Genomic DNA, 27,414 nt, shown 5'->3' on the forward strand with positions numbered 1-27,414 from the left:
ACCCCTGCAAATGTACTGGTCTTTCCAGTTCCATCCAGAACCATCCAGTTCTTTCCAGAGCCATCTTTAAAAGGAAATCAATCTGCTGCAGAAAAAAAACTTGATGCGCCCCCTTTTCCTACCAAATAGTTTATTTCTTCATATCACCATCAGAGGCTTAAAATGGACAAAATGTCCACTTGGACCTGTGCTGTTTTAATATGCATGTATAAAAATTTTAAGCTTACTGTCCCAAACACAAAAAGCCAGACCTGGTGCATTTATTTGTGACACCACTATAGACACCACTGTGCAGTCACAGAGGAAACAATGCAAGTAAATCATGTTATTAGCCCAGTAACAGTGGGCTAATAACTCACACCTTGTTTAAGTACATTTCTTAAACCTCTCCAAAGCATCTGTAAAAAACTGAAACCACATCTCCTGAGACTTCCATGATATCGAAGAGAGGCTGGTAGATCATTCACCTCTCCCAACACCACCGTGGATATCCCACATACTCATACTGAGTAACTTCACCATCTAATGCATGCTTTGCTGTAATCAGCCATCCTGATAAGATTAAGAAAGCCAGATCCAAAGTCCAGCAGCACTCTCATGCCCCATGCAGCTGCAACTCTGCATGATTAGGTATGTATGGAAGATAGACAACTGTTATAAACCTGCTTCTTGATAACAATGCTATTACTGCTAGTAATAACAATCAATAAACAGAAGAATAAAATAATTAAAGATTATGACATACTATTCCTTAATCAAAGTCCTTTCCTCCCTAGGCAAGGAGCACCAAGCTTACAAAAGTCTCAGGACGCTGGGGCTGATTCTAACTGCAGTCACACGTAAGACATTGGGAAACAAACACAGCTTTCAGGAACAATGCCAGGCTGCTGTAAAGTGCATGGGAACTCTGCCCCTGGCTGTGCCCTGAGAAAACCCAATTCACTTCACAAGACTAGCACAGAGGGGCTCAGGTTTATCTCAGGCTGCCCACCAGCCAAGAACATTTTGAGAGCGATGGAGTCTGTTAAGAAAGTCCCCTTGTCTCAAGGCTCTAAAGCTTGGAGATGCCAAACATGGTCATTAAAGCAGCTCAGAGAGGTACCTGCTTTGGACCAAGCCCAGTTTTCAGCTGCTCCTGCAGACCTGGGGACACAGCCTTTTTACTGCCCCTGGCTCCCTAAATTTGGGCTATCTGGTGGCTGTAAGACAGCAGAAGTTTCTGTCTAAGCTGACGACAACTGGGAGAAGACTAGGTAAAATTTCTTTATGTATCTCCAAGCCCCACTGGGATAGGGGGACTTAACTTCCAGTTAACATCAGAACAAGTCACTTTGCACAGATTTCCCAGAGTCCTAATGAGAGAATCACAGAATAGTCCCAAACGCCCTGACATGGATAGAAACATCTTCCATCTAATGCTATGGATTTTCTTGTGAAGAAATACATTTATGGACAAAAAAAGATCATGTCCTGGTAATACACAAATAATTTGTTAGATATTTTTTAAAGCTGTATTTATTTTTCCGTCATATGCAGGTAAAATATTCCCATTTGTTTGCTGGAGGCTCTGAGGAAAAATATCAAGTATTGTCTCACAACAATGTTATCCTAATTTTTTCTTACAGAGACTCTGTGGTTAGGATTTAGTCATGTAGCTTACAGAAGGCAGGCTCAAAAAAGTTTAAGTTGGAAAGTTTCTGGGGAATATGAATTAAGTTAACGCATCTGTTGTGCACAAAGCTGACAGAGAAGATGAACATGCTGCCTCTTACATCTGCATCAGGGCTATGTTGAAACACACAAAGAATTTATTCATCTTTTCCTTAGAAAGGCAAAATAAAGCTGTTTCCTTGAGACAAGGAAACAAAACCCCTTGTCAGAAATGTTCATAGAAATAACATTTCTATTCTTAGCTGTTCTATTTTGCTGTATCATTGTACTACAGCAAAAGAAGTCACATTCTTCCCTGCAATGACTGTGCAATAGCAAGTACAGTATTGTCAGACAAATTCCAAAGGCTGCAGAGCATTAATATTTAAATTACATTCCCACAAAGATAACGGCACAATACTCCCATACTGTGTCTGAGCTAAGTTATGGGCATAGTCGTTGTGCAAAGGTCTATGCTGGACAGAAATACGGATTTCATTTTCTTAGCAGATTCCCCAGGAATTGTGTAAAAAGTGGTGCACTATAACACTGCTATCTTCATGTCTGTTGGTTCTGTGATCACAGAACTAGCTTACAGGGCCACACACCAAACACCTTCTTCTTGTGGGGTCACAAACTCTTCAGTGAGTAACAGACATACAGAATTAAATCTTGCAACACTCGATGCAGACATTCTAGCCTTTTACAAGACTTCCTACCTAAGTGCATTTTTACCTCAAAAAGGAACTCCAATATTGGCTACTAACTCTTGGGTTCTTTCCTGCATGAATCCTTCAGTCAATAATGACACCCATTTACATTGCCTCTGGTCTGGCAAAAAATTTCTGCTACCCCCTAATGACCCTTAAAGCAATGAGAGGAAATTGCTGCACACAACATGAACAAGTGACTGGACTGAGCATCTGGCTCCTTTTCCTTCCCACTTGAAACACTACCTAAATAGTCTCCATTTCTTCCTTCCAGCTATTTGAGTATGACTAATGGAAAAGTTTATTTTAAGAGTTGCTTTCACATATTTTGTATGGATATCTTTCTTCTCTCTACACTTGAGTTGTCTCATCCCCCTTCTTTTTTAAATGCATTTTGCTTTATGGGAGAAAAAACAATTTAGCTAGGATTACACCTGAACAGAGTCAGTGTGTGTTTGGAAAAATATGTCTTTATATAAACCTACTGTGCCATAGCTAGAATGTTCTCGCTGTTCTCCCAGACAAGTCCCTGCACACAGGTAGCTGAGCAAAACTGTGGGATGCTTAAACTGGGAAAAGCACCAGAGAGGATGACAGACTTATTTTTTTTAAGGTAAAAAAAGCAAGATGCAGGGGTGTTCTACACTGGATCACTGGCTGCCCCACGCCTGGCAGTGTTCAAAGCCAAGCTGGACAGGGCTTGGAGCAACCTGATCTAGTGGAAGGTGTCTCCGCTCATGGCAGGGGGTTGGAACTGGATAAGCTTTAAGGTCCCTTCCAACCCAAGCTGTTCTGGGATTCTATGATTCTATGATATCTGGATGCAAATATAGACAGCATCAGTCCTTAATGAAAGCAGTATTTCCTTCATAAAGGAATGAAAGCAATAAGCAGCCTTATCTCACATTTTTTGTTCAAAGGAAACGATAGGTTTATTACAAAACATTTTACTATGACAAGATACAGATAAGAAATATTCCTTACTTCACAGACCTGTAGTTTCGATCATGATTTTGTCATATGCCTTCGTATTAACAGTTATATTCAGATATCTTTATCTTTCAGAATAATAAGATTACATGAGACTTTAGGGGTATTTTGTACCCCCCCCCCCTTTTTTTTTTTTTGATAAAACTTTAGAGAAATCTCCTGGGGAGACCAGTTTGTAAATGTAACCTTGTCCTGACTGCACCGAAAAGCACTGGATGTTTAAATAGCTTGAATTTACATGTTAGTCAAGTTAGACCTCAAAAGTTGGCGTGAACAAGGAACAAATCTATGTCATTTACTGAGTTTGCTGGACCTACTGGGTCTTGTTGAAAAGCCCAGGGATAATCACTAACTGGCATGTTAGAGAAAGCTTGTACTTTGTGCTCTGTTACACAGGAGGTCTCTTATCAAAGCCACTTTATAGACCCCTCTAGATGAATGAATACACATATGTAGAGAGCAAGTCAAGCACAGAGAAACGCTCCAAGATGAGGTGCTGTGCTTGTCTTATTCAGAATATGTATTAAAAAAAAACCAAACAAATCTTAAAAGGAAAACTGCTTTAATTCTTGGATCTAGGAATCTATTTCTGCTCTAACCGAAGTCAAAGGATGGGTGGAAAAAAGTTATTGTTGAATCTCATTTGGATAATGCTTTGCTTATTTAGAAGAAACCAGGTTTAACAGTATCTACAGGTATTTCACCAAAGCCACAGCTAACTCTTAAGACTGTTAAATGGAGAAAGCAAAATAGTTCGTTTTACTTTGCACTGACTGTATAATATATTGCTCAGCCTAATAATAGAGAGTGATCAGTTCTGTAAACGAAGCCCCAGAAATGGAATAAAATCGGGTCCTGACACACAACAGTAAATTACACAGGAATTTCAGTATGTGAAATGGCTTTTCACGCAACTATAACATTTTTAGCTAACTCCTATTCCAGCTGCATGTAGTCATTTGAAAGGTTTAGCAATGATATTCAGGTTATAATAGATAAGAATTAAAAGGACGTCAGAAAGAGATACTTACCAACTTTTTTTCCCATTCCTTATTAAGATCATCCACATAGGAGAGAACAAAATCAATTCTCCTGACACCGTCCCTGAAGAAAATAGAATCTTTGCTTTGATGTCTTTTATCAATCTGTAGAAGATACAGGCATCCGATTACAAACAACAAGCATTGCTGTTGCTCTAAAATATAACAGAAGACATATTTCCCCAAATTGCCTTAATTCTTCAGTTCCTTCACAGCTTGAAGATACATACTTGGGAAAGTTTTAACAAGGGCTTATCCAGTTGTAATTATTTCACCACTGACTGCTTATATCCACAAGCACTACATGTAAGTTACTAGTATATGAAGAATGAACATATGTTAGTGTAGCCATACTTGTGAACATTTATTTTCTTTCCATAAATGATCAAGACAAGTGTTATTTTACAGCATGATTGTTTTTTCCTGCAGTTAGTCAAAACACTACTCTACACAAAAGCCAGCTAAGGCAGAGTTTATCAACTCAAAGCAGGTAGCAAAAAGTCAATTCCATGCATATTCTTCTACATCATGAGATCCACCAAATCGACCACCAAAGAGAAATATGTCCCAGCAATGACCACACATGAAAACAACAAAATACAGTGGTAATGTTTCAAAGCTGAGTGTTTATTGGGGAAAAAAAGAAATGAACCTAATAAAAGCTGTCAGTGTAACAGTGCAATTAGTATTTTAATTGATCTATTAAAGATCATGTTTTCATTTATCAGCATGCCAGAATGTTGTAATAACATTCATCTCTTTCACCTATTAGGCTACAGCAATTAATGTTAAGCTAGTAAAAGACTAGTATCTCTCTCTCCTAGGGAAGTTAACATAGTATTAGGTAGTATTATTTATTATCAGATCAGTATTCAGCTCTACCAAATTGTTTACAAGACTAAAAGTTCATACAAAGTGCTCTCCATTAGAAGCTAATACTCTGGTCTAAATTTAACTCCATGCTAAGTAAGACTGGTGTTGGGTCTTTTAACCACACCCATAAGCAAAAGTGCATTTGTCTAAGACAAGAATAATTCAAAGGGTTCTATCTCTGTCTTTTCTCTCTTACAACATGAAAGGATGCATGTGAAAAAGCCTGTGAGAAAGCATAGAGTATTTATAATGGTGAACTTTGCTCCCAGTTAACAAAAGGCATCACACAGTGAAGCATGTCATTACTGCAGCCACCCAAGCCACTTGCAGTATCATTTCTCACTGGTTTACCCTGAGACGTCGCTTCAGGAACAGATTATATCTTCTTCCACTCTGTCAGAATAACCAACAAGTAGTTAGTGAGGCTACTGCTCCTCTCCAAGAACTGACTCAACTGCTTTCAAAACATACCCTCCAGTAAAGTTAGCAAGAAATCCAAGTCCTTATAAAAGCCAGGAAAAGCCTCCAACTAGTAGAAAAACACAAGCATCCACAAACATTATGACTATTAATATCTTTTTTTAGTAAGGGCTAAGCTGTGCTGGCATCCTTTTTGGGAATAAGCTTGGCTGTTTTAAAGTAGTGACTCCCATAATGCTAACTGCCATCACTGGGATGTTTAAATAAATTAAAAAACCCCACCAAACCCAACAAAGTTTCTTTGAATGTAATGCAAAGGTAACAAAACAAGAACTACCTAATGAATAGTGCATGCATGTTTCTGTAACGCTTGTATTAGGTTTGACCCACTAGGACAGAAACAGATGAATGGCAATCATGTAATTCCAGAACTGCCAAAATTACAAGCAATGATATCTACATGCAGCGGGACATGCATTTATTTTCAAATAGGAACAAATTTAATAACAACAATAATAATAGATAATAACACTGACATCAATAATAATCCCTGTTGTTCCATATGCTTGTACAACTTTAAGCACCTTCATGAGATACCCTGGTAACTGCTGAAACCACTTGTAGCCTATTCTGTCCATCCATGCCCTATGGAAAATATTTCTGAAGCTATTCTAGCCTTTTGGCAGCTCAAAACACTGTGTTGCAAATCAAAGTAACACAAAAATGCTAAAAGATTATTTCCTGAATATGCCTCAATCCTCTTTGCCTTCTCTCCTTGGCAATTCTGTTGGGTTTTTTTTTGCCATTTTCCTTCTTGAGATATATTTCCAGCAGATCAATCGGACTATTTTTTAAGATTGACATCAGACAGCTGGCTCAGAAAATGCTTTTCTTCTATAAGCAGAAGAGAATCATGCAAGACTAAGAGGCTCATAAAATCATGAAATCCAGTCAAAGAAAAAGAACAGCATTTTTCTATTCTATTTTATCCTTACAGTTTGTGGGGTTTTTAAACATAGTTGTGCCTACAAGCAAACTGCAACTGTTTAGGTGTTAATCTAATCAAATTAAGATAGCTTTGACAGTACTGTAATTATCCAGCATTACAGCAAGTAAATCCCAAAGTGCCTTCTAGCAATTTACAATGTTGGGAATTGGCCTAAAACCAGAGCACCCCAACCACTAACTTAAAAAGACAGAGATTGTGTGAGCACAGACGTTGTCCCAGTGAACTAATAAAAGTCATATACACAAAGAAAAAATAAATCAATAAATAATATCTACTTCAGAAAAGCTCCTGTCAAAGAACAGTCCCAGTTTCTTTGGGTAGCACAGCTACAATTAGATTATTCCATCCAACTGCAGTAATAATTTATCTTTAGTGCCATCAAAGTTTGCTGATTTTCTAAGATGTATCAGAATCCTGCTCAGTCATTAAAGGTCTGACTATCAGTTTAAGAAAATGCTGTAGTCATCAGAGTAGGATCTGCTTTAAGGAGGGGAATACTCATCACTTCTCTCCTTTTGTACATCAGATATTCATCATGGATAGAGACAAGCCTATTTACTAAACCCATAAATTACTCCTTTCCATTTTCTGCATTTGGATTTCACAAGCAGAACAAGATCAGTCTTGCATACTCTGACACTTCTGTGCATACATGTGCCCTTGGAGGTTTAAAATATATCAAATTTTAGTAATATGCATTGGTTGCATGAGTGAATCATAAAAGATTATGGATTTGCACATCTCAGGGGAAGTTTAGACTGGATATTAGGAATAATTTCTTCACAGAGAGGGTGTTCAGGCATTGGAACAGGCTGCCCAGGGCAGTGGTGGAGTCACCGTCCCTGGAAGTGTTCACAAACTGTGTAGATGAGGCCCTCAGTGCCATGGTTTAGTGGTGGCCTTGGCAGTGCTGGGGGAACGATTAGACTTGATGATCTTAAAGGTCTTTTCCAAACTGGTTGATTCTGTGGTCCTGTTTCTTAACAGCTGTCTCCCAAACTGTATTTAAATTAACTGATCTTAAGACAGCCTGTAGTCATTAAAGGAACATCAGAGCAGATATTCTGTGGTGTGTACCTTCTGGAACACAAGTAACCAAATTAAAACATCCCAGCGCAGCAAACACAGCAATTGGAAGATTCTGAAAAACTGAATAATACCCTATGAGGATTAGAGAAGAGATGGAGCCCCAAGGCATATGGTGAAAACTCAAGAGGCAAGAGCTACAAGTTGCAACAAGGGAAATTCCTACTGGATGTGAGGGCGTGGTTGAATGGGAACAGGTACAACAGGTTGCCCAGAAAGACCATGTAATCTCTATCCCAGAGATCATGCAGCTTGATCAAGCAAGACCCTGACTGAACAGCCTGATCTAAGTTTGAAGTCAGCCTTGCCCTGAGTATGAGATTGGTCAAGGAGACCTCCAGAGGTCCCTTCCAATCCAGGTCACTGTATGATCTGTGAAATGGTGTTACTGCAAGGGTTCAGCATTTACCAGCACTTCCAGAAAGTTAAAAAAAATCCATCATCTACAAAGCAAGCTCACAAAAACTACTTGTTCAAAAACAAATACTGCTCTCCTGTTCTCTTGTACTAACTTCCCGGTTTTAATACTCTCGTTATCTCTAAAAGCACTAAGTGGCTTCATATGTGGACAGATGTGCTAACTAAACACTGTAATGATCCACCACGAAGAGCTATTTTCACATGGCTACATAAGTGTGAACTTACTGTGTACTTACGGAACTGTATTCATAGAATCACAGAATGGTTTGGGTTGGAAAGGACCTTAAAGCTCATCCAGTTCCAACCCCCTGGCACAGGGAGGGACACCTTCCACTAGACCAGGCTGCTCCAAGCCCTGTCCAGCCTGGCCTTGAACACTTATAACATATATTGCATATTAATATTTCTAGTTACACCATCATCATCAACTTCTGTCTAGACATCCACTGGAGATCCGAATGTTGAATGAGCTATGTTCAACAAACAACCTCCCAAGTACCTAGACTTCCAATCCTTACGTTAGACAAAAACTGAATCCGTGCAGTAGGAAATCCCAACTTAAACAAGTTACAGGAAAGACCAAGTTGTCCTTACGGAAATAAACACAGCACAGCTCAAGACGAAGCAAGGCTGTGTAACACCCCACGTTCAGTCCTAACCAAACTGGTTTGGGTGAAGTGCATAAATGCTGCCTGGTGGTCACACGCTACTTCCAAACCCATCAGAGCTCTCCTGCCCTGCTAGAGTTTTTACTCAATGCCCAGACCCTGGCCACTCTGCTCCCACAGATAGCTCTGACATGCATCTGCAGGGCCAAAGCAAACAAGCCAGTCACCACGAACTGGAGAGGGTAAAGAGAGCTGCTGGATGTGGCATCAACCACTAAACACTAACAGAAAGTGCTTCAGAGAAACAACTTTGTATTGAAGTTGAGGGATAGAGACTGCAGCAGACATGTCCACAGCCTTGCTCAGCCACCAAGGTACACAGCCAGCTGACCTTTAAAGGTACCACAGCACCTGAAAAGCAAATATATTTTGCAGATTATACCTGAATGATTGAATCCTGAATATTTTTCACAGGACTCAGAAGGACTTCTATTTCTTGTAATCCACCTAACAGGAAATTTATGTCCTTAAACGCCGCTTAGCACAACTTTTTCCCTCTACACAACTGAGCGTCCTCCAAGTACACCTCACTGCTAAACACCCTAGCCCTCTCCATGTCTATACTTAATGACAGAGGAACTTGGCTTAAACCAGCATTTTTCATATTAATAGTCAGAAAACTGCAAATTTCTCAGGAGCATACATTCAGAAACACCATTCCCAAACCTAATTCTGGAGACTTCAAGGTTTCCCAAGCATCCAGCCTCACAGAGCTGGGTCTGCAGGTTCAGACCTCAGCAGTCTTCTGCTTTTTGTATCTCAGAGTGGGAAGGTGGTTTAGAGCAGCAAAGTAGTACTCAACAGTAATCTGAGATGGAGAAACCCAATCCATTAGCTTCATTGGCGTTACAGCAGGGTAAAACCTCTGGCTATGACTAATGGGTATGCTGAGATGTTACTAACATGATCCCCATCAGCACATCTAGGAGTTATATTATAATCCTACATTACTAGACAAGAGAGCTGCCTGAAATTAAAAAATAAAACAGACCTGCAACCTTCTGCTTGCTTACAAGATAAAGTCCACAAACCAAATATTTATTTACTGCATACCTTTGATAATCATACAGGCAAATTAGTTTTTAATCACAGACCATGTCATAAACCAAAATAACTACATTAACAATGCAATTAGTTGATTTCTGAATTAACAATCCACTGCAGGAATATTTTTAAGACTACAGAAATAGATGAAAATATAAAGGCTTGAAAGCTGAATCAAAATATAAACTATGCCTCCTAATTGAAAGGGTGGGAAACATTCAATGTCTTAAAAAATATTATCACCTTCAAGCAGATCCTCAGTTCACACAGAGTATGTATGTAATCCCCCTTTTCCCTGAATTAAACGTGCTCACAGCTACAGGAAACACATGCTGAGTTAAGTGCCGCTATACTTAATATATAACTGTTTTGATAAATTTATTTTCCAAAGCAACAAGCTCCTGGAAATGCATTTACACAACATATACAGATATACAGGCACTCCACTGAAACCGAAAAAGGCACATTCCTGGTTTATGCACAATAAACTCAGATCCCATTACACTAGAGATCCCCTTTGCATCAAGTTCTCTTCAATACTCTTCCTTGGAGGAATCCACAAGTGCTTATCCACTTCGAAAGAAGTGTATTAACAACACTCTCAACACCACACATCCCCATTTCCAGTTATGCTTCATGCAGGCTACAAAGCAGCACACAAAGCTTTCCCACTCCAATAAACACAAAAGCCCACATATTTCTGGTAGCTAAAACTTGCAAGCTTCTTTTTACACCTTTACCACAGTTTTGAACCACATGAAAATCTGAAAGCTTGAAAACATGCATTTCAAAGCAGTTTAAGACACCAAGGTATTTGCACTCTAATTTAAACGCGCAGGAAAAAAGCCTCTCTGGATAAAAGGACACATTAAACAAGAATACAACAAAGGGAAATAAAAAGGATGCTAAGAGAGCGCATGAGTTAATGTAAAGACACCAGAGCCCAATGTAAGCAAGCAGACAGTTTTAATACACCTCAGCATGTACTTCTTCAGTTAGCTTAAATGAATTTGTGACTTTCTTCTCCATGAAAAAAAAAGATTATTTCAAGTTTTCTGATATATTTGACAACGCAATTCTCTTGTCTGCAAATTTTAGGAAGTGGCTATTTTGAGCCTTTCCATATTAGAGCCTGCAATAAGAAAAAAAAAGAGGCCACACATTTCAACTGCTGTCAGTGTTCACTTCTTGCTCTTTCAAACATTTGAAAGTACCATGCTGACTCTCAGAGCCCTCCAGGTTATCCCAATAAAAAGGAATCCCACATTTGTTAATAACACCAGAGTCAGAATATATCCTACATCCCATCAAACCAAAGCAATGATAAACAAAGCAAACTTTCCAGTTTTCTCCACCAATCTTAACTTTCCAATTTTGTCTATTATCCTTTTGATTTCCTGGAATTGACCATTTAAGCCATCACTAGGAATAAATGCCGAAACCACATTCATTTTTATAATCTAGAAAAAAAAAACATTTTTTTTTGTAAGGATGGCATCCTTGAAACTGGAAAATTTTTTTGTGAGGGACTTTAATAGAAGACACCACACAGATTCATGCAAGGAAGCATGAATATTGCTTACTGCTTACCACTTGATGTTCAGGGATGAGTAAAGTAGTCTCAGTGCTGTTTAGGCCCTGCCAGTGGCATCATGGGAAAAACATAATGTTGTTAGCAATGATGCAAAGGAGGCTTTAAAATAAAAGGCTATTTGAGAAGAAACAGTGTAGCTGCTGCTTTAAGTTGTTGTAAAAGCTATTCAGAGTGATAGCTGGATTTTCAGTCTAGATTGTAAAACTTGACACGAAGCTCTACTTCCTCAGATGAGCTGGGTCTCCAGCCTAAGCCGCTGACTTCTACATGGCCCATGTTATTTTAAATTATTAACAACTTTTAATAAGAGCTGTCCAGTATTCCTCAGCATTTCCTTTATAAAAATAAAGTCTACACACAGAATACCATCTACAAGCTGATGAAGATGAACTTTTAACAGTACTTATTTTAATATCTAAGAGAGGAGATGTGCATAGCACAGTTGGCTGCACCTGCATTCAGATTAAATGCAACACCCCTTAGGTATTTCTTCAGTACAGAATGAAATTATACCATGTGCACTGAAAAAAAAAAACAACCAACCAAATACAAGGAGACAAATTATTCATCTTACAGCACAGACAAGGCATACCAGTATCAGTAATTGAGGCTGTTATGCCTAAGGAGACTAGCAAAGGCTTCCCAGCTTCCAGTTCTGAGCAATGCCTGGTGAGGCCCTCCCCAGATTTTAATTGTACAAGATCTGGGCGCTCATTATTTTCCTGCGTGTGGGCCTGCAGGGTGCTGCAATGTCCTCTGGTCAGTATCATCCTGTTGGCAGGAAAATCAGCAGCAGAGGACTCTGCAGAGCACAGCTACCCTACAGGCACACATCCATAAGCTGTCTGGGGTCCTGGACACAACTGTGCGATGGCATGAGCAAGGGATTTTGAGATTCACTGGAATGAATAATGGCTTGCAATACCTAAACGGTTCTGCAATATCTCATTCTGCTTCAAAGTAATATCTCACACTCTTGTTTTGCTTCTGGAAACAAATGACTGACAGGTTTTAACACAGCAACCAAATAGTGTGAGCGCATTATGGAAATATGACAGTTCTCTATGGGATTAAATCAACTTTCAGCAGAATGCTAACTGCATTCCACTCCTGTACCACCAGTCATCCATTTACAGTTGTAACATTTCAGAAAGTGTATTTTTCAAAATCCAATTTTCATCAAGTTCTATGATCTTTTTTAAATTAGAAATGAGTATTTTTCACTTTCATTGCACTTTTACTGGAGAGCAACCACTGAGGTCCATTTCCATTATTTTGTGGAAAAAAAACCCCAAACCATGCTATCTTTGTTCCTGTTTACGTTGCAAGTAATACACACACATCTTGACATTCCTTCTTAGTGATGCCATCTCTGAGTATTTGCTTATCTAAATAAGATGAAAATGTCCTTTTCAGAATTCAGCCAGAGAGATTGATCCGGTTTTTGGCAAGGTATCCACCTGAGATGCAGTGCAAATATAAAGAGCTCTACTGTGCTCTTACCCTAAGATAGTCTGAACTGGGTTTAAAAGTCTAATCCTCACATCCCTGATGCTGCTGGACAAACCTGCACTATTTGTAGAGAACCAAGGGTGGAGACACTGAAGTGGAAAGTTCTTCTCCAGCTACACACTGAAAATATCTGTCATGTCAAGCGCTGCACCAACCTGACATCAGGGGAGGTGCAGCCTTGCTTTTCATTGCTGCCTACGGCTCCTACTCTCCATCAGTCACCTGCCCCTTCATCCAAGCTGGTGTCCTTATATATCTCCACCTTGTTCTCATCCAACCCACAGCTCCCCACCTCCACCACAATTAGATATAAAGATGGTTTTAGGCACCCACTGATCTACATATGCGGCTCACGCCGCTTCACTCTGAGATGAGATTTTAGTGGAGCACTAAACTGTGAGATGAAGACACACAGCTGGCATAGTCCTCTCTACAGTTTGTGAAATGCCTTCCCGTCAATCTAGGGAACTTAACCTGCAACCATCTGCAATTAATTAGCTCAAGTCATGGGGGTTAACTATTGTAAAATCAGTGATCAAACCTTCTACTGCACATTTAAAGTGTAAGAACTCTTGTAAAGAGACACCACTTCGTAAGGTTCTCCAGTCTTGCTTACACATGACTTGCAAAACAAGAACCAACAGTGTTTTTAAAAACACTCAGATTTGTTGCAATGAAAACCAAGAACACAGAGGTTGGCAGTGCTCGGCAGCAGCACTGGGCTGGTCCTTTGTGCTTTCGAATCCATCCACAAGTTTTCAGGGCATTCTCTCCCCAGAATATTCCTCAAATTGTGTTTTGCAATTACACTTGAAAGAACTCTTTTAGTATTTCCTTCTAGATTTTAAAATTGATTTGGACTGCCTTCCCAATATTAATAATGACATTTCACGTTTCTCTCTATTACTGGTCTGAATGGAAAAAATGAACAAGCATGGAAAGTAATGCACATTATGATGGTGTTTCTTGCTCTGCTTTCAGAAAGGACACCTAAAAACCCTATGAGTCATACCCTTCATTTTGGCAAAATGCATTGCTTTAATACACCCGCTGGAGCTCTGGCAACTTACTTCTGCTAACCTGGTTAAAATAAAGAGAGGTTCTTCTCAGATTTTCTCATTATCAAGTTACAATATGGAAAAATCCTGATTAACAGGATTTTCTAATGAGCATTTCCCTAGTATGAAATTACCAAAGATGAGAATTACCTATATAACTGTACAAAATTAATTCCTACCTTCTCACAGCTAAAAGAGGGTAAAGAGAGTAAAGCTGTAGTTTTCCCCAGAGTAGTGCAACCATCTGCCTTTTTGGAGGGTGAGAAACTCAGAGTCCACATACACAAAGCAAACATTTTAAGCTACTTTGTCCTTAGTTGGAATAACAAATAGTCCTCTGTATACATCTCATAGATACACTACAAATGACTGATGCAGTCTTCCACAAAATCTGTACTTATTTTACAACTGAATGGCCTAAAATTTAACTCTTAGGGAATTTAATACAGATTCCATTTTTTAACCTTTCTGCCAATCTTGAATTCTCTAACTAGACTTCTTTCCTCTCAAGAATAGGAACTCTGTTTTGTCAGTGGGCCTCATCCTCATTTACTCTGTAACTTGAGCAACTAATTAAAATCACTGCACAGAGATGCAACACAGAATTGCACCATTATATAATCTAGTGCGCTCTTTGCATAAATAGCACAGAGGAAAACCAAAATCTCAAGTTTTATTTCATTCATTTTCCAATTGGCTTGAAAGGACTCTGAGAGGCATTTATGTATTTCTTGGAACAGGAACTCCATAAAGACTGATTGAAGCAGATCCTACACAGAGACTCAATTAGGACAGTTGCCTACAGCCGTCTATCTGTGAATTACTGCTTTAACAATGGCATTATTTGAAGCAGTTTCCACTGCAGCACCTATTTCATAATACTCCTATCACATCCTTAGTTTTCCTCTCTGGTCTGCTGTTTGCTAAAAATCTCATTGCCGCCCTGCATGGCAAAGCATCTAGAAATGATTCATGCTATAAAGCTTGTGATATGAAAAGCTGTTGAACTCCAAGTGATCTTGATTCTTTTCTCTTTGTGGGAGTTTAAAAAAGAGAAGAAAAATAAGGAGACTCTACAAAAAGCAGATCAAAACGAAACAAAACCAAACAAACAAAAAAAAACCCACCAAACAACCAAAAAAAAAAAAAACATACCCAAACCACCACCAAACCAAAACAACAACAAAAAAAAACAGTAAAAATCCAGTGTAAAATAGGCAAGAAGCAGTGAATTAGAGCACAAAGGCAAAATCATGAAGATGGACAAAATGCAGCTTTGACGGGAGATTCAGCTGTTTTCTGAGCCCTGGACTTCTGTATATATATGCTGGCTACAGAATGTTTTTCACCTTCTTTTTTGTTCTACTTGTATTGTTCTTACATCCAAAGGACATATTCCTTTACAGATGGCAAATAAAGAAAAATACCACTGAATTATGAATAGGTAACCTTCTTTGCTCACTATATTTTTTTCTAGACTTCTTTTATTTCCCTCCTCTGTTGCTAAATCAACAATAAGGCCTTGGCTTTTTCTCCCAGGTGCTGAGCAGAAATATACAGTGACTCTATGTCATGTTTCTTCTATTCTAAAACAAAATACAACTAGAACAGTTGTGACCAGAATGTAAATTCATTTAACTCTTTCCCAATGGTCTTTTCATTAATTAATTTCATTTCTGTTTTAAGAATACTTCATTTAAATTGTTGTAAGACTTTCAAGTGTTCCTATTTTCCAACTGCATGAGCAAAATTAAGGACATGATCAACCTGTCCCCAGAGTGAAATCACAAAATAGAGAAATGTGCTATCTGACAAAACGAGCACAAAACATGTTGACCTGAGCTTGGAAGGGTCTTGGTAAAAAGAGGAGAAATCATGCCTTGACTTTCATGCTGGGTGAGATGACCCTGTTCAATTCCTATGGGAATGCATCAAGGATGATAAAAGGCATCCTAGAACTCAGAGAAAAGAAATCCTTCCTGTTGTGACAACATGTTGCAATAAAAAGTTAGCATTAAATGCTAAAAAATATATGTATCTCAGGGCTGTCTTACTGTTGGAATAAATTAATTGAAAAACTTTATGGATAGACTTACCCTGACTACCTAGGACACTAATCATCAAGCCTCTTGTGACTAATAAGAGTGCAAAACTGGGCAAGAAGAATAAAACTAACTGTAACTTTATGTCTGGCTAGTGCTTAGAAAGCAAAAATGAGATAAATGAGGCTGTATTAGGGGACATAGTGTAGGATAACACCAAGGACAGGAAAGTATTAACTGAAATGCAAACAAACATCAGATAACCAGCTGATCTGGAGAAACAAACTACCTAAAGCTAAATAAGCTGTCTCTTCTTAGAGGCAGAGAGAGAATTAACAACCCCCCACCAAGTCACCACATCAACTACAGACTAATATTGCTAATGTGACAATACTTTGTGATATTTAAGAACAAATTATGAAGAGGAATAATTACGTAAGGCACAGGCATAAGCAGAAAACAAGAAATGAGGCAGCATGAAGTTATCAAAAAGAAATTTTTGAGAGGGTAACCATACATTTTTCATAAGGAGACCACCTCCCAGACAAGAAAGTGCTCAAGATCAAAGCCTCCTTCCCCTCCTCATCATAAGTCCTTCACCCTTCGAACAAAATAAGGTTAAAATCCCATGCTTCTACATAAAGAACACGTTTCACTCTTTCTCCCACGTTTCCTTCCTTTTCTTACTTTCCTGGAGAGTAAGATTACTACAACTCCTACAATAGATTCAGAAAGCAGCAAGGTGAACTTACTAGCAATTTTTAAGATGGAACAGGCAGATTTATGAAAACATCTAAATGATACAGTTGCATGTGCTAGCAAAGTAAAAATCTATACTCTAGGAAGCACTTCTGTGTTCAAGTGACCATCTCCAAGTTTGCCTCTTGCAGATAGGCGAGGACAAGTTCAGCAGAACAGCTACAGTTTTCCAACATTCAATTCAACAGTCAATTTCTGTTGAGTGCTCTTGGCCTGTATCAGGCTCTAATCCAACAGAGCAACTATTCCTTTTCCTACCTAAAACTCTTCCTGTCTTCCTCTAAGCACAACAACCATAATAAAGAAATCGGACAATAGAAATTAAAATAAAATACAAATTTCAAGAACACATTATCAATACTGTTTCTAAATCTGTTTCTTCCCTAAATAGTAACCACACACTGCTACCTATTTAAGATATTGTGGACTGTAGATATTAAGCAGAGAGGTATTGTGAAAAAATGAATGTTTTTCATATTGCACAAGTTCCAGGGAACAGGTATTCTTGTAACTCAAATCTTCATTTTCTTAAGTCTTGCTGCACTGTCAAGCAGTTCCTAGAGCAGAGGAATGCAAGGGTGCCTCTATTTCCCTGTCAATCCAGCAATGTAACACACAGCATAAAACAAAGTGGTAGGTTTGTGAAGAAGCATTATGTTTTTCCACCTGCCAGAACATTAGATGACCACGTGATTCTCAGTTCAAGACTGATACTGGAAACACTGTTAAGCCCATACTGTTTTCTACCACTGCTGTGTTGTCGCACTAACACTGGTAAGTCCCTTAAAACACTCAGTGAGCATCAGCGTGACATTTGTGGTTTTGCTCCTTGAAAAAAAACCTATAGAAAGAAAAAGTTTACCTGGATAAAGGGGAAGTATAAGACAATCTATAAGAAATGTAATTTGTAGAAGTAATTCTCTCTTTCACAGCAACTGTTCCTCTCTCTTCCTACCAGTAGTATGTTAACAACGTCAGTATTCTACTTTACCTCAGAGCTGCTAGGGACTTCTGATCCTGCAGTTGAAATAGTTTCACATAAAGGTCCATTGCATTCTTCCCCTATGGAACATTGAAAGAAAGATAAGATTCATATAAATACATTACTTATTTTAAAGTATTTTTGTATCTGAAAATGACATGAACCTTGCGGACACGGAACTACAAACAAGCAAAAGCTGGAAAATAATACTCAGCTACAGAAAACCAGAAGATCTTATAGCAGAAAATACAGAAAGAATGGTTGTGTCTCACAGCATTTTTTCCCCTTCAGTGTACTCAGTCTTTATTACCCGGTTATAACCTTGCAGTCATATAAACTTATTTTTAGCTGTGACAGAAAAACCCTGTCTTCCTTGTCTCCAGTGTCTGTTGGGTTACTCCCATGATGGCCTTGCCCCTGGAGCTTTACTGCCTCAGTATGAAAGTTCAGTTATCTCTGGAGTTGCTTGCTAGAAATTGAATAGTTTTATTGTTGCTAAGGGATTAACGATGTATAACGTAGGATTACAGATGCCCACATAAAAGAGACACGACAACAGGATCAAGAGCAGTAGTAACAACTTTAATTACTTGGCTTCTTGTTCTTTAAAAAAAAAAACCAACAACAAACTCCCAAAACCTCCTACCTTAATTTTAACAACAGCACTGAACTTTAAAATAACAAGTATAGTCAGCTGGGCAAGGACACTTATTTAAATATTAATATTGTAGGGGAAAACTACATTGAATATCTTCAGATCCCTAAATCATACTGAGATGTTGGCTAGGTTTGGGGCTCTGGACCTACTCTATCACCAATTTCCTTTGGATAGCAATTCAGAGCCCATAAGCTAGGCTCCTGCTGCAAGAAGTTTTTGTAAAGAACAATCTCTGTGCTGATTAGACAGACCAGCCTCCTAAATCAGGCATCTAAATAACTCCAACCCCAATGGAAAAGGATAAGCAGTTTGGAAAACAGCTTAGCACATCTAGAACACCTAAGAATGGTCTTCCTTCCAAAAACAGGATTCATCACAATCCCTTCTCCATCAAGGAAGTATTGCTGGATATAGCTTAGATTGAACACACTGACTGGCACATCTTAGACTGGACCACTGTCAACTATGGTTAGATTAGTCCTATCAATAAACCAAACCTACTTCTTTTATTTTTTTTAACCTGTAAGTATTTGCTGTCAAAATTGCATCCAGGCAGAATATACACTGGCTCTTTGAAAATCTATAATAAGCTACTTAAGTACACTTTGAGAACATTTTATTTCCTATAATTTTTGCTTAAGTTCACTTACAGAAAATGGTCTCAGTAATTTATAACTGTCCATATGATGTGATCAGAAACAGGGTAATGGTATATAATAGTATATAACATATAATGAAGAAGTTTCCGAATGTTAAAGACATTTGAGGTTGTCACACATCTGCTAAAGCAAACTATGCCTCCAAAATCTGTATTAGTAAATACAAGTTGAACACTTCAGGTTTACTTATGCACTTGCAGAAAGGTGTTTCCATATGCTGATACATGTGTGAGGACCAGATTAAGTCACCTCTAAAAAGTTAGTGTGAAGATAATTAACTTAGGATCATTCTTCCTAAATATATCATAAATGCTACATACAGGGACTATGCTGTAAAACAGAACACCAAACACAGTGAAGGTTTACAGGGACAGAACTGAATTCAGTTCACCTCCCAGCACAGCACAAACATTCAGCAGGCAAGAGACACAAATGGCACATAACAGGAGAACACTGCAGTAACAATATGGAAGTCTTGACCCAAAAAACAACTATCAAAATATTCAGATTAACTTTTGTGAGAAATTGTTTCTGCAATAATGTTCCCAAGGAGAGGCTCCACACCTTCCTACAGGGCTGGCTCTAAGCTTATGCAAGCCCTGCAGCATATCAAGACAGCAGACCCCTGCTGGACCAAAGCCAGGGATCATCGTCATCCCACTCTGCGGCCTGCTCACCTACAGCCCTGGCAACCAGGCGACTGCTGCTGCTTTCACCAGACGGAGTGAGCCCAGCGTCCATGAGCAGAAAGCCCAAATGTTTTGTCGCCTGACCCTCTGCAGCAGACACAGCCTGGCACCTTGTCCCTGGAGCAGCAGTGCTCAGTTTGCCTGTGCTGCTGAGAGCATTTGAACTGATACCACAGCCTGCGGCAACAAACCTGGATTTTCCTTTCTTTAGCTGTCAACGTTTAACCTCAGAAACAAGCACAATCCAGAATGCCACATTTTATTGTGGCTGCCCCATCCCTGGCAGTGCTCAAGGCCAGGCTGGATGGGGCTTGGAGCAACCTGGTCTAGTGGAAGTTATCCCTGCCTGTGACAGGGGTCTGGAACTGGATGCGCTTTAAGGTCCCTTCCGACCCAAACCAATCTGTGTTTCAATGATTTTTTAAATGCTCTCCCAGTAACACTGCTGATTCCACACATACTTACGTATTTGTGGAATTAAATCCTTTTCATATCTCTAATCCAGGAAATAAAACTGAATAACCCTACAGCAGCACACAAGAAGGCAGAAAGAGAATGCAAAACATTAACTGAGAAGTACAACATACTTAATACATTCACAAGCTCCTGAATAGGAGCAGTAAAAGAAACATACGTCCAAGTCATGTAGGAAAGTGTGAAAGAGCTGCAACCCAAAACTGCAACAAGCACCCAGAACAGAGATGCCCAGCTGGTTCTGTCCACACATAACTTGCAAATCACATTGCAGAAAGCCTGGCTCGTATGTGACATCAATGACCCATATAAACTTAAGTCTGACTACCAAGAGCCTCTCAGCATCAAAAAAAAGGGCAGTGGACACACACAAAAGGGAAGAAGGCTTAATGCTGGTTAGTACAATACCTTCTGGTGGTGATGGCTTGAACCTGGTGAGAATCACAAGCTCATCTTTAAAAGGAAAAAACACTTCAGTAAGACCCAGAAGTAAAACCCACTTTTAACATGAACCTATTTAGTAATTCTCTCCTTCACAATACAGTCACTATATCAAACAAAAGAATAAGCCCTGGAAACCACAGACTGTGACCTATACAGACAGCATGGAGCAGGTTCCTCTTTATAAACACCAAAATTCACCTTTTTGTCCAGGCACCTTTTCCGGCAACACAAACACGTATACCACTTACCCACACCAGCAGCAGGGAGGACCATGACAGTTTCTGCTAGCAAGCAAAGCCCCTTTCAATTTTTTCAAGAAATGACAACTTTGCATCTGAAGATGGGAATAAACCAATAATATTCTGATAAAACCATCATATGTTGTTCTTCAACACTACACACGTTACTGTATGTGAAGAGATAGAAACGTCTGCACACCAAGAACAAATAAGGACATGTATTAATCATAAGAGGCCCTTCAAAACAGAATCTGTACAAATTGCAGTCAGTCCTGGCAATTTTTTTGTTCAAAATTAACTACAGAACATTATGACTATCAAAACTCATTAAAATTGTTTCTTTGAATATTTATTCAAATCACTGCCCTTTCACAGGCATGCCCATATTCTAGCTGACAGAAATGCCTTTTTCCCAACGTAACTGTCAACTCCAACTGCCTTACAGTTGTGCACACAGCTATTTGTAACTCCTTAAACATGTGTCTTGGGAGTTTGCACTTTATTGGAAATAAGGAAGCTTCACACAGCCTGTAATTTGCACTATTAACATAAAACTGTCCCAAACTACACCCTACCGCAGGGCAGCTTACTCATAAACTTTCAGCATGCCATCCCTAAGAATTACAGAGCGTTTCCATTTCAATTACAGACCCAAATGATCACATCACCAGTAATCCAAAACAGCTCACAGAAACCAACATCCAGAACTGAAGACTGGAGAATATAATCAAGACCACTTTTGCCTCTTAAAATATAAATAGTTTACCCCACAAAAAAGGTCCTTATGATTTCTATAAGAAGAATGAAAAATGGCTTCCTGTGTAAGGAAATGATTAGCCTTTCTACATTAGTTTAACTTTGTTCTCTGTGCCTGAATCACTTTATTTCTACATGGCCAAACTGACAATTTGGGAAAAGATAAAAGGAACTGAACTCCCCATCTGGAGCCACTGGTTAAAAGAAGTGCTTTACTATGATTAATATTTCAGGAATCAAAAAGTTGTCCTTCGAAACTTTCCTATTCATTCCATGATAAAAGACAAAAATCTTTCGTGGTCTAGATGCTGACATATGCAATTTTTCAACTGCTGTATCTGCAACTTACAGAACAAATACAGAGAAATTTTGAGACCACATGTGAGACTTTCCTAACACTTCTCTTCAATGACTACAATGGTCATCCAGACTTTACAACTCAAGACACCTGCAAGAAAACATAAAAGCACAAAATAAATCCTGATTATTTTGACCATTTCATTTCTAAAATCTCATCAAATACCAGTGTACGCAGTGCTATCACAAAAAAGGAACTGTGACCTTGTAAATCAAGGCCTCCCTATTTAACTGACTGCTGGGGTGAGGGAAGTGGCACAGGTTGATGATGCCACAGAACAAGTGAGGTATCCAAGACGAGTGATGTACCCCTCTGCACCAAAACTGAGCTGCACATTCTCTGGGAAGTCCAACCCATCATAAGCCATGTCCTGGTCACAATAGTTGTGCCTCAACTAGGCAAACAGAAGGGCCAGGATACAGGGCCAACCACAGGACTGCTCGCTTGACTTAATTACGAGTACACTTTGTGGAAGGAAAGCACTCTGAAGGACACCACAGGCCAGGTTCTGGTCTTCTAAACAGCACAGAGAGGTCTGTCCTGCTTGGGCAGAAGGGATTTCAACCACATGAACTGTGCTACTTGCCCTTGAAGACCCATGAAAAACTACTCAGCTTTTTAACCACTAGCACAGGCACAGCCAGGAATGCTCAGGCATAGAATCATGGAGCAAAATTTTGATGGTCCAGGTAAAAATTAAAATGAACAGAAAAAGAAACAAAGCCAAAACCAACCAAGAAAAAAAAAAACAAAATCCACAAAAACCAACACCCTCCCCCCACCCCCCCCCCCAAGAAAAAAAACACCACAAAAAAACATACCCATTGAAACTTGCATTGTAGTTGTTGGGAGGTAGCTACTTTGTGCTACAAATAAAATTCCTAATCATCCTTACCAGACAAAGCAAGAAAACTTTAGTCCTAGATGCCTTGCAGCCATTATTCAATACCCTCACCTGGCTGACCGAAAAGAGAAATCAATGTAAAACATGACTATGCATCACTAAATCTGGAACGTACAACCTTTGCTCCCCAAGATACCACCATGGGATTACTGCTGTAGCAGGATCTACTCTACCCCATTTCCATCTTTGCTAACAAGCCTGATTCAGCACTGAGTCACTAACAAAAATGCCCACTGAACAAAGACCTTTCTGGAGGAAGGTCACTCATTCCAAGTCAGCTTCAGAATGACTATTGTTAAGTGCTTCCATATCTAGGAAAAACAGAGCTTTAAAATGACTTATTAATTAAACTTATGTGTATATTGACCATGCCCTCCCAGAGCTGGATGACGGAGTTGCCATGGGGAACTGAGGACCCACCTAGTATGCTGGCTCCTGAGAAAGTGAAATCAGTGTTATTACTTCACCTGTTACTCTGAAGGGTAATAACTGCACTGCTGAGACAAAGATTCAGTCTCAGGATTATGTCTGAAGTGGTGATTTATGCACGGTCAGAACTGCTCCTAAAAGTTTTAAACTATTTCTTAACAATGAAAACATTAAATTCTCAGTAAATCAAACAAAATTAATTGGGAATATTTTAAAAGAACTTTATGCTTCCTTTTAAAGAAAACAGATTGCATTGAACTATAGGCTGCTCCATGGACATACTAATTTTCAGCATGTGCCTCATTGTTAAAAAAGTGATTCCAATTAACAGCTAGTTATCAACACATAAGAAGTCAAAGGAAAAAAAAAAATTACTTAATATAGGCATAAATCAATGGAGGAGAAACCCGTTCCTAACCATAAGAAAATGTCACTTAGCATTTGAAAAAGACATGAAGTTCTCAGTTCTCATCTCTAGTAAACTAAATAGCTATTTTAAATCAGAATTTGAGGTTTACGCTCACCTGCCTTCTCTTCTAAAGAACTGAAAAACCTCCCCTCTAATTAAAAGGCACTGGGATAAAAAAAAAAAAGAAAAAAAGAAGAAAAACAAAACAAAAACAAAAGGAAAAAAAAAGTCATGTAAATGTTTTTAGCAAAACCCCACAAGCACAGTGCTGTAAAAAATAACCTCAATGGCTTTTTAATGTGGTTAAGGCAATAACTATTAGCATATTGTATACACCAGTATATACAAGACCTAAGGCATGCTGTGAGCACTAAAGTTAACACTTACACCTTCCAGCTATCACAACTTTGCAGAATAACATATGTAAACTCATAAATAGGTTCAGATGCAATCAAAAAGAAAGCCTAGACCAGTGAGAGTGGGATAAAGTCAGGTATTTTTAAATTGTGTAGCATTCAGATGCACATAAACAGGGGGGAACAGGATGGCAAATAAACCTCGTCAGAGCAGGGTGGTGGAATACCAGACTGCCAAAGTCATGAAGCAAACGGCTGGGCTTGTTTGCACTCAGACTATTTATATGTGCAGGGACAGGTTTCATCAGCACCATCTGACTGCAGAGGCAGACGCCCAGCTCAGGCAATAGCTTTGACAGGTGCTCTCACATCTCCTTCAGGAGAAGGTGGACAAAGGGGCACCATGGTATTGCTTCCGATCACAACCCAAAGGAATTCTGAGCACCTCAAGAAGTGTTAGGTACAGATTTGCTTTCCTAGTATTGCCAAAGATACATTTAAAATCTTAAGGCATCCTTCATAATGCATTTTTCTAACTTCCACTGACATGACTGGTGTAACCCCGAAAGAACACAATCTCTGATTTCTTTCAGTATTTGCAATATAAAAGTTTTCCAAAGTAGTGGAGGGCCCATTCTATAGACACGTTACATGTCCATTCTGCTATGAGAGATCTGCTATAGACACTGTAAGAGAAAACCAAAACATGATCAAGGAACTAATGATGAAGAGCTAGTGAAAAACCTGTGGGAAGAGGTTTAGTATAAATTAGGATCACATATAACTTGCACTTTTATAAAGAAAGTGAAAAACTATATATAAAAAACCCACACCTTAAACGTACTGTCCTGTGGCAGTGTTCCTTTGCTTCATGCTACTTGGACGTTTAATTTCTGACAATTCAGATGCAATTTTTCCTTCCTTCTGGTTCTCACATTCTGCCTAGTTCAACTCTATTTTGGTCAAGCTTCCAATTAAATATATCACTTGCAATTTTGCTAGTGTATTCATCAAGTATTTTACTTTCTCTTCCTAAACAACAAAAATATAAGTATAAAAAGGCTTTTTACAAATTAATCCCATTTAAAATATTTTTTCTTGTGAATTGGACTTGGCAAGAATTAATATTTTCGGTCCAAAGTGCTTTAAGATAATGAAAGAATGCTGGGATTCATATACTGACCTCAGAGAGAAACAGTTTTCATCAACCAAGAAAACAAGCAAGGCCACAGACCATGGCTTCTATCACCCATAATTTCTTCTGTAAGCACCAGTCCACCAAAGGAGCTGAAGTACACAAGGGCACCCAACTTGCCAATAGCCTCAAAGCCACATCTGCTAGTCCTTACTCATCAACATAGTCTATTTCTAGCCCACTGTAAATTGTGCAGACATAGCTCTCTAATCACCTACCTGATAGTTAAAGAAAACCCTTCTGAATAACAAACCATGGAGCACTTTCTAATTTAGGGCTCGCGCAGAAAATGAAACGCCAGCCATCTGCATCACGATGTACCCACACAGCTTGCTGGGGCACTGCTCTCTTGCCAAAGGCCTCAGATTTCACATTTACACTTGGCAGCCTGCTAAGGAAGGGGAACACTTCGGATCTCCAGTTATAAGGCTGCACTTTACCCAAAGATATACTAATTTCCTAAAAACCAGCATGTGCAACTTCACTACCTCTACTGGTCCTAACTGAGAACCACAGAAGTACAGCTCCAACTGTACCGAAAGACCCAGACAAACCAACATGACGAAATAATGAGGTGCTTGTACTGTTATGTGGCAATGAGTGCACTAGGAAAGAAGTCAGGTTTGAAGCAGCAGCCTAGGATGAAGTCTTTTAACACAAGCAACAGCAACAAGAAATCTTGATCCATTCTTAATTTATTCTGGGTGGCCCAAGCTGTAACAGTCTACCTTACCAGTGAAAATTAGTAGTAAATCCCACAACCTTTGATCTATAGGATCTATTGAAAATTCCAGATTACAGCCGTGCTAACAGGACCAAAGACAATTTCTCTTCTCATTTCTTAAGCACCGCTTACATCTAAAGCAGAAACAGTGATGAGAACAGGGCCTAAAGAGAGAGGCTGAATGCAGGTCTGCAGTGTGCAAGAGCATGTGCAAGTTCTGCCTTGATGTGTGGTGAAACAAGTGATCCAGATATACACATGGATGTATTCTGAACACAGAAATACATTCAGAAGCCTTTGGTGCATTACTGCAATATGAGCACTGCAGGTATGGAATTAAGGTATTCAATCAGCTGCTCTGGAGAAATATGCTTACACTTAAGACCCAGAGAGTTGTTTTGGTTGGAAGGGACCTTAGGATTATCCAGTTCTAACCTCCTACCATGGACAGGGACACCTCCCAATACACCAGATTGCTCCAAGCCCTGTCCAACCTGGCCTTGAGCACTGGCATGAATGGGGCAGCCACAGCTTCTCTGGGCAACCTGTGCCAGGGCCTCACCACCCTCACAGGGAAGAACTTCTGCCTAAGATCTCATCTCAATCTCCCCTCTATCAGGTTAAAGCCATTCCCCCTTGCCCTGTCCCTAGAGGTCCTTCTCCAAAGCCCCTCTCCAGGTTTCCTGTAGTCCTTTTAGGCACTGGAAGCTGTTCTAAGGTCTTCCCGGAGTTTTCTCCAGGCTGACCAAGCCCAGCTCTCTCAGCCTGTCTCCAGAGCAGAGCTGCTCCAGCCCTCGCAGCATCTCCATAGCACCCTCTGGACTTGTTTCAACAGCTCCATGTCCCTCCTGTGCTGTTGCCCCAGAGCTGGGTGCAGGACTGCAGGGTGTCTCAAGAGCAGAGTGGAAGGGGACCTGCTGGAGACACTACTTTTGGTGCAGCCCAGCACTCAGTTGGCTTTCTGGGCTGCACCCCTTTAAAGCCTACCCAGATAGGTGAGTTGAGAATTTCATTATGTTGCATTAGAGGTAATTAGTGCTTACAACGCATGTCAGCACCATTGCACAAGACAAGTTTCCAGCACTGGTTCAGGTGTCCTGCCTTATTCTGCACATTTTATCAGCAGCGCCAACTCTCCTGCTAACACACCTTTTCTTGGTACGTAGCAAACTAAAACAATGAGCACCATACAAAAGTCAGCGCTTTATACAGCTGAAGGTTCTCACAGGAGGCCCTCCAAAGAAAAACATGCATCTCTATAGT

General features: G+C 39.5%; 1 protein-coding gene across 8 annotated transcripts in view; it reads right to left on the reverse strand.

Moving 5' to 3' along the window:
• ANO5 (anoctamin 5) overlaps positions 1-27,414 on the reverse strand; it is a 59,780-nt gene that overhangs the window by 26,567 nt on the left and 5,799 nt on the right. Inside the window, exons 2-6 of one of the 8 annotated variants that reach the window (XM_057414404.1) lie at positions 20,746-20,790; positions 17,867-17,937; positions 11,501-11,548; positions 5,615-5,656; positions 4,382-4,495 (exon numbers count right to left, since the gene is read on the reverse strand). In XM_057414404.1, the coding sequence (XP_057270387.1) occupies positions 4,382-4,495; positions 5,615-5,656; positions 11,501-11,548; positions 17,867-17,937; positions 20,746-20,790 (320 nt within the window). The remainder of the gene's footprint in view (positions 1-4,381; positions 4,496-5,614; positions 5,657-11,500; positions 11,549-17,866; positions 17,938-20,745; positions 20,791-27,414) is intronic. The other 7 variants (XM_057414406.1, XM_057414407.1, XM_057414405.1 and 4 more) reach the window with 7 other exon arrangements.

The sequence above is a fragment of the Pezoporus wallicus genome, unplaced genomic scaffold, assembly GCF_028554395.1.
Source record: "Pezoporus wallicus isolate ANWC-B61680 ecotype Strahan unplaced genomic scaffold, APGP_CSIRO_Pwel_v1 contig_5967, whole genome shotgun sequence".
Lineage (NCBI taxonomy): Eukaryota > Metazoa > Chordata > Aves > Psittaciformes > Psittacidae > Pezoporus > Pezoporus wallicus.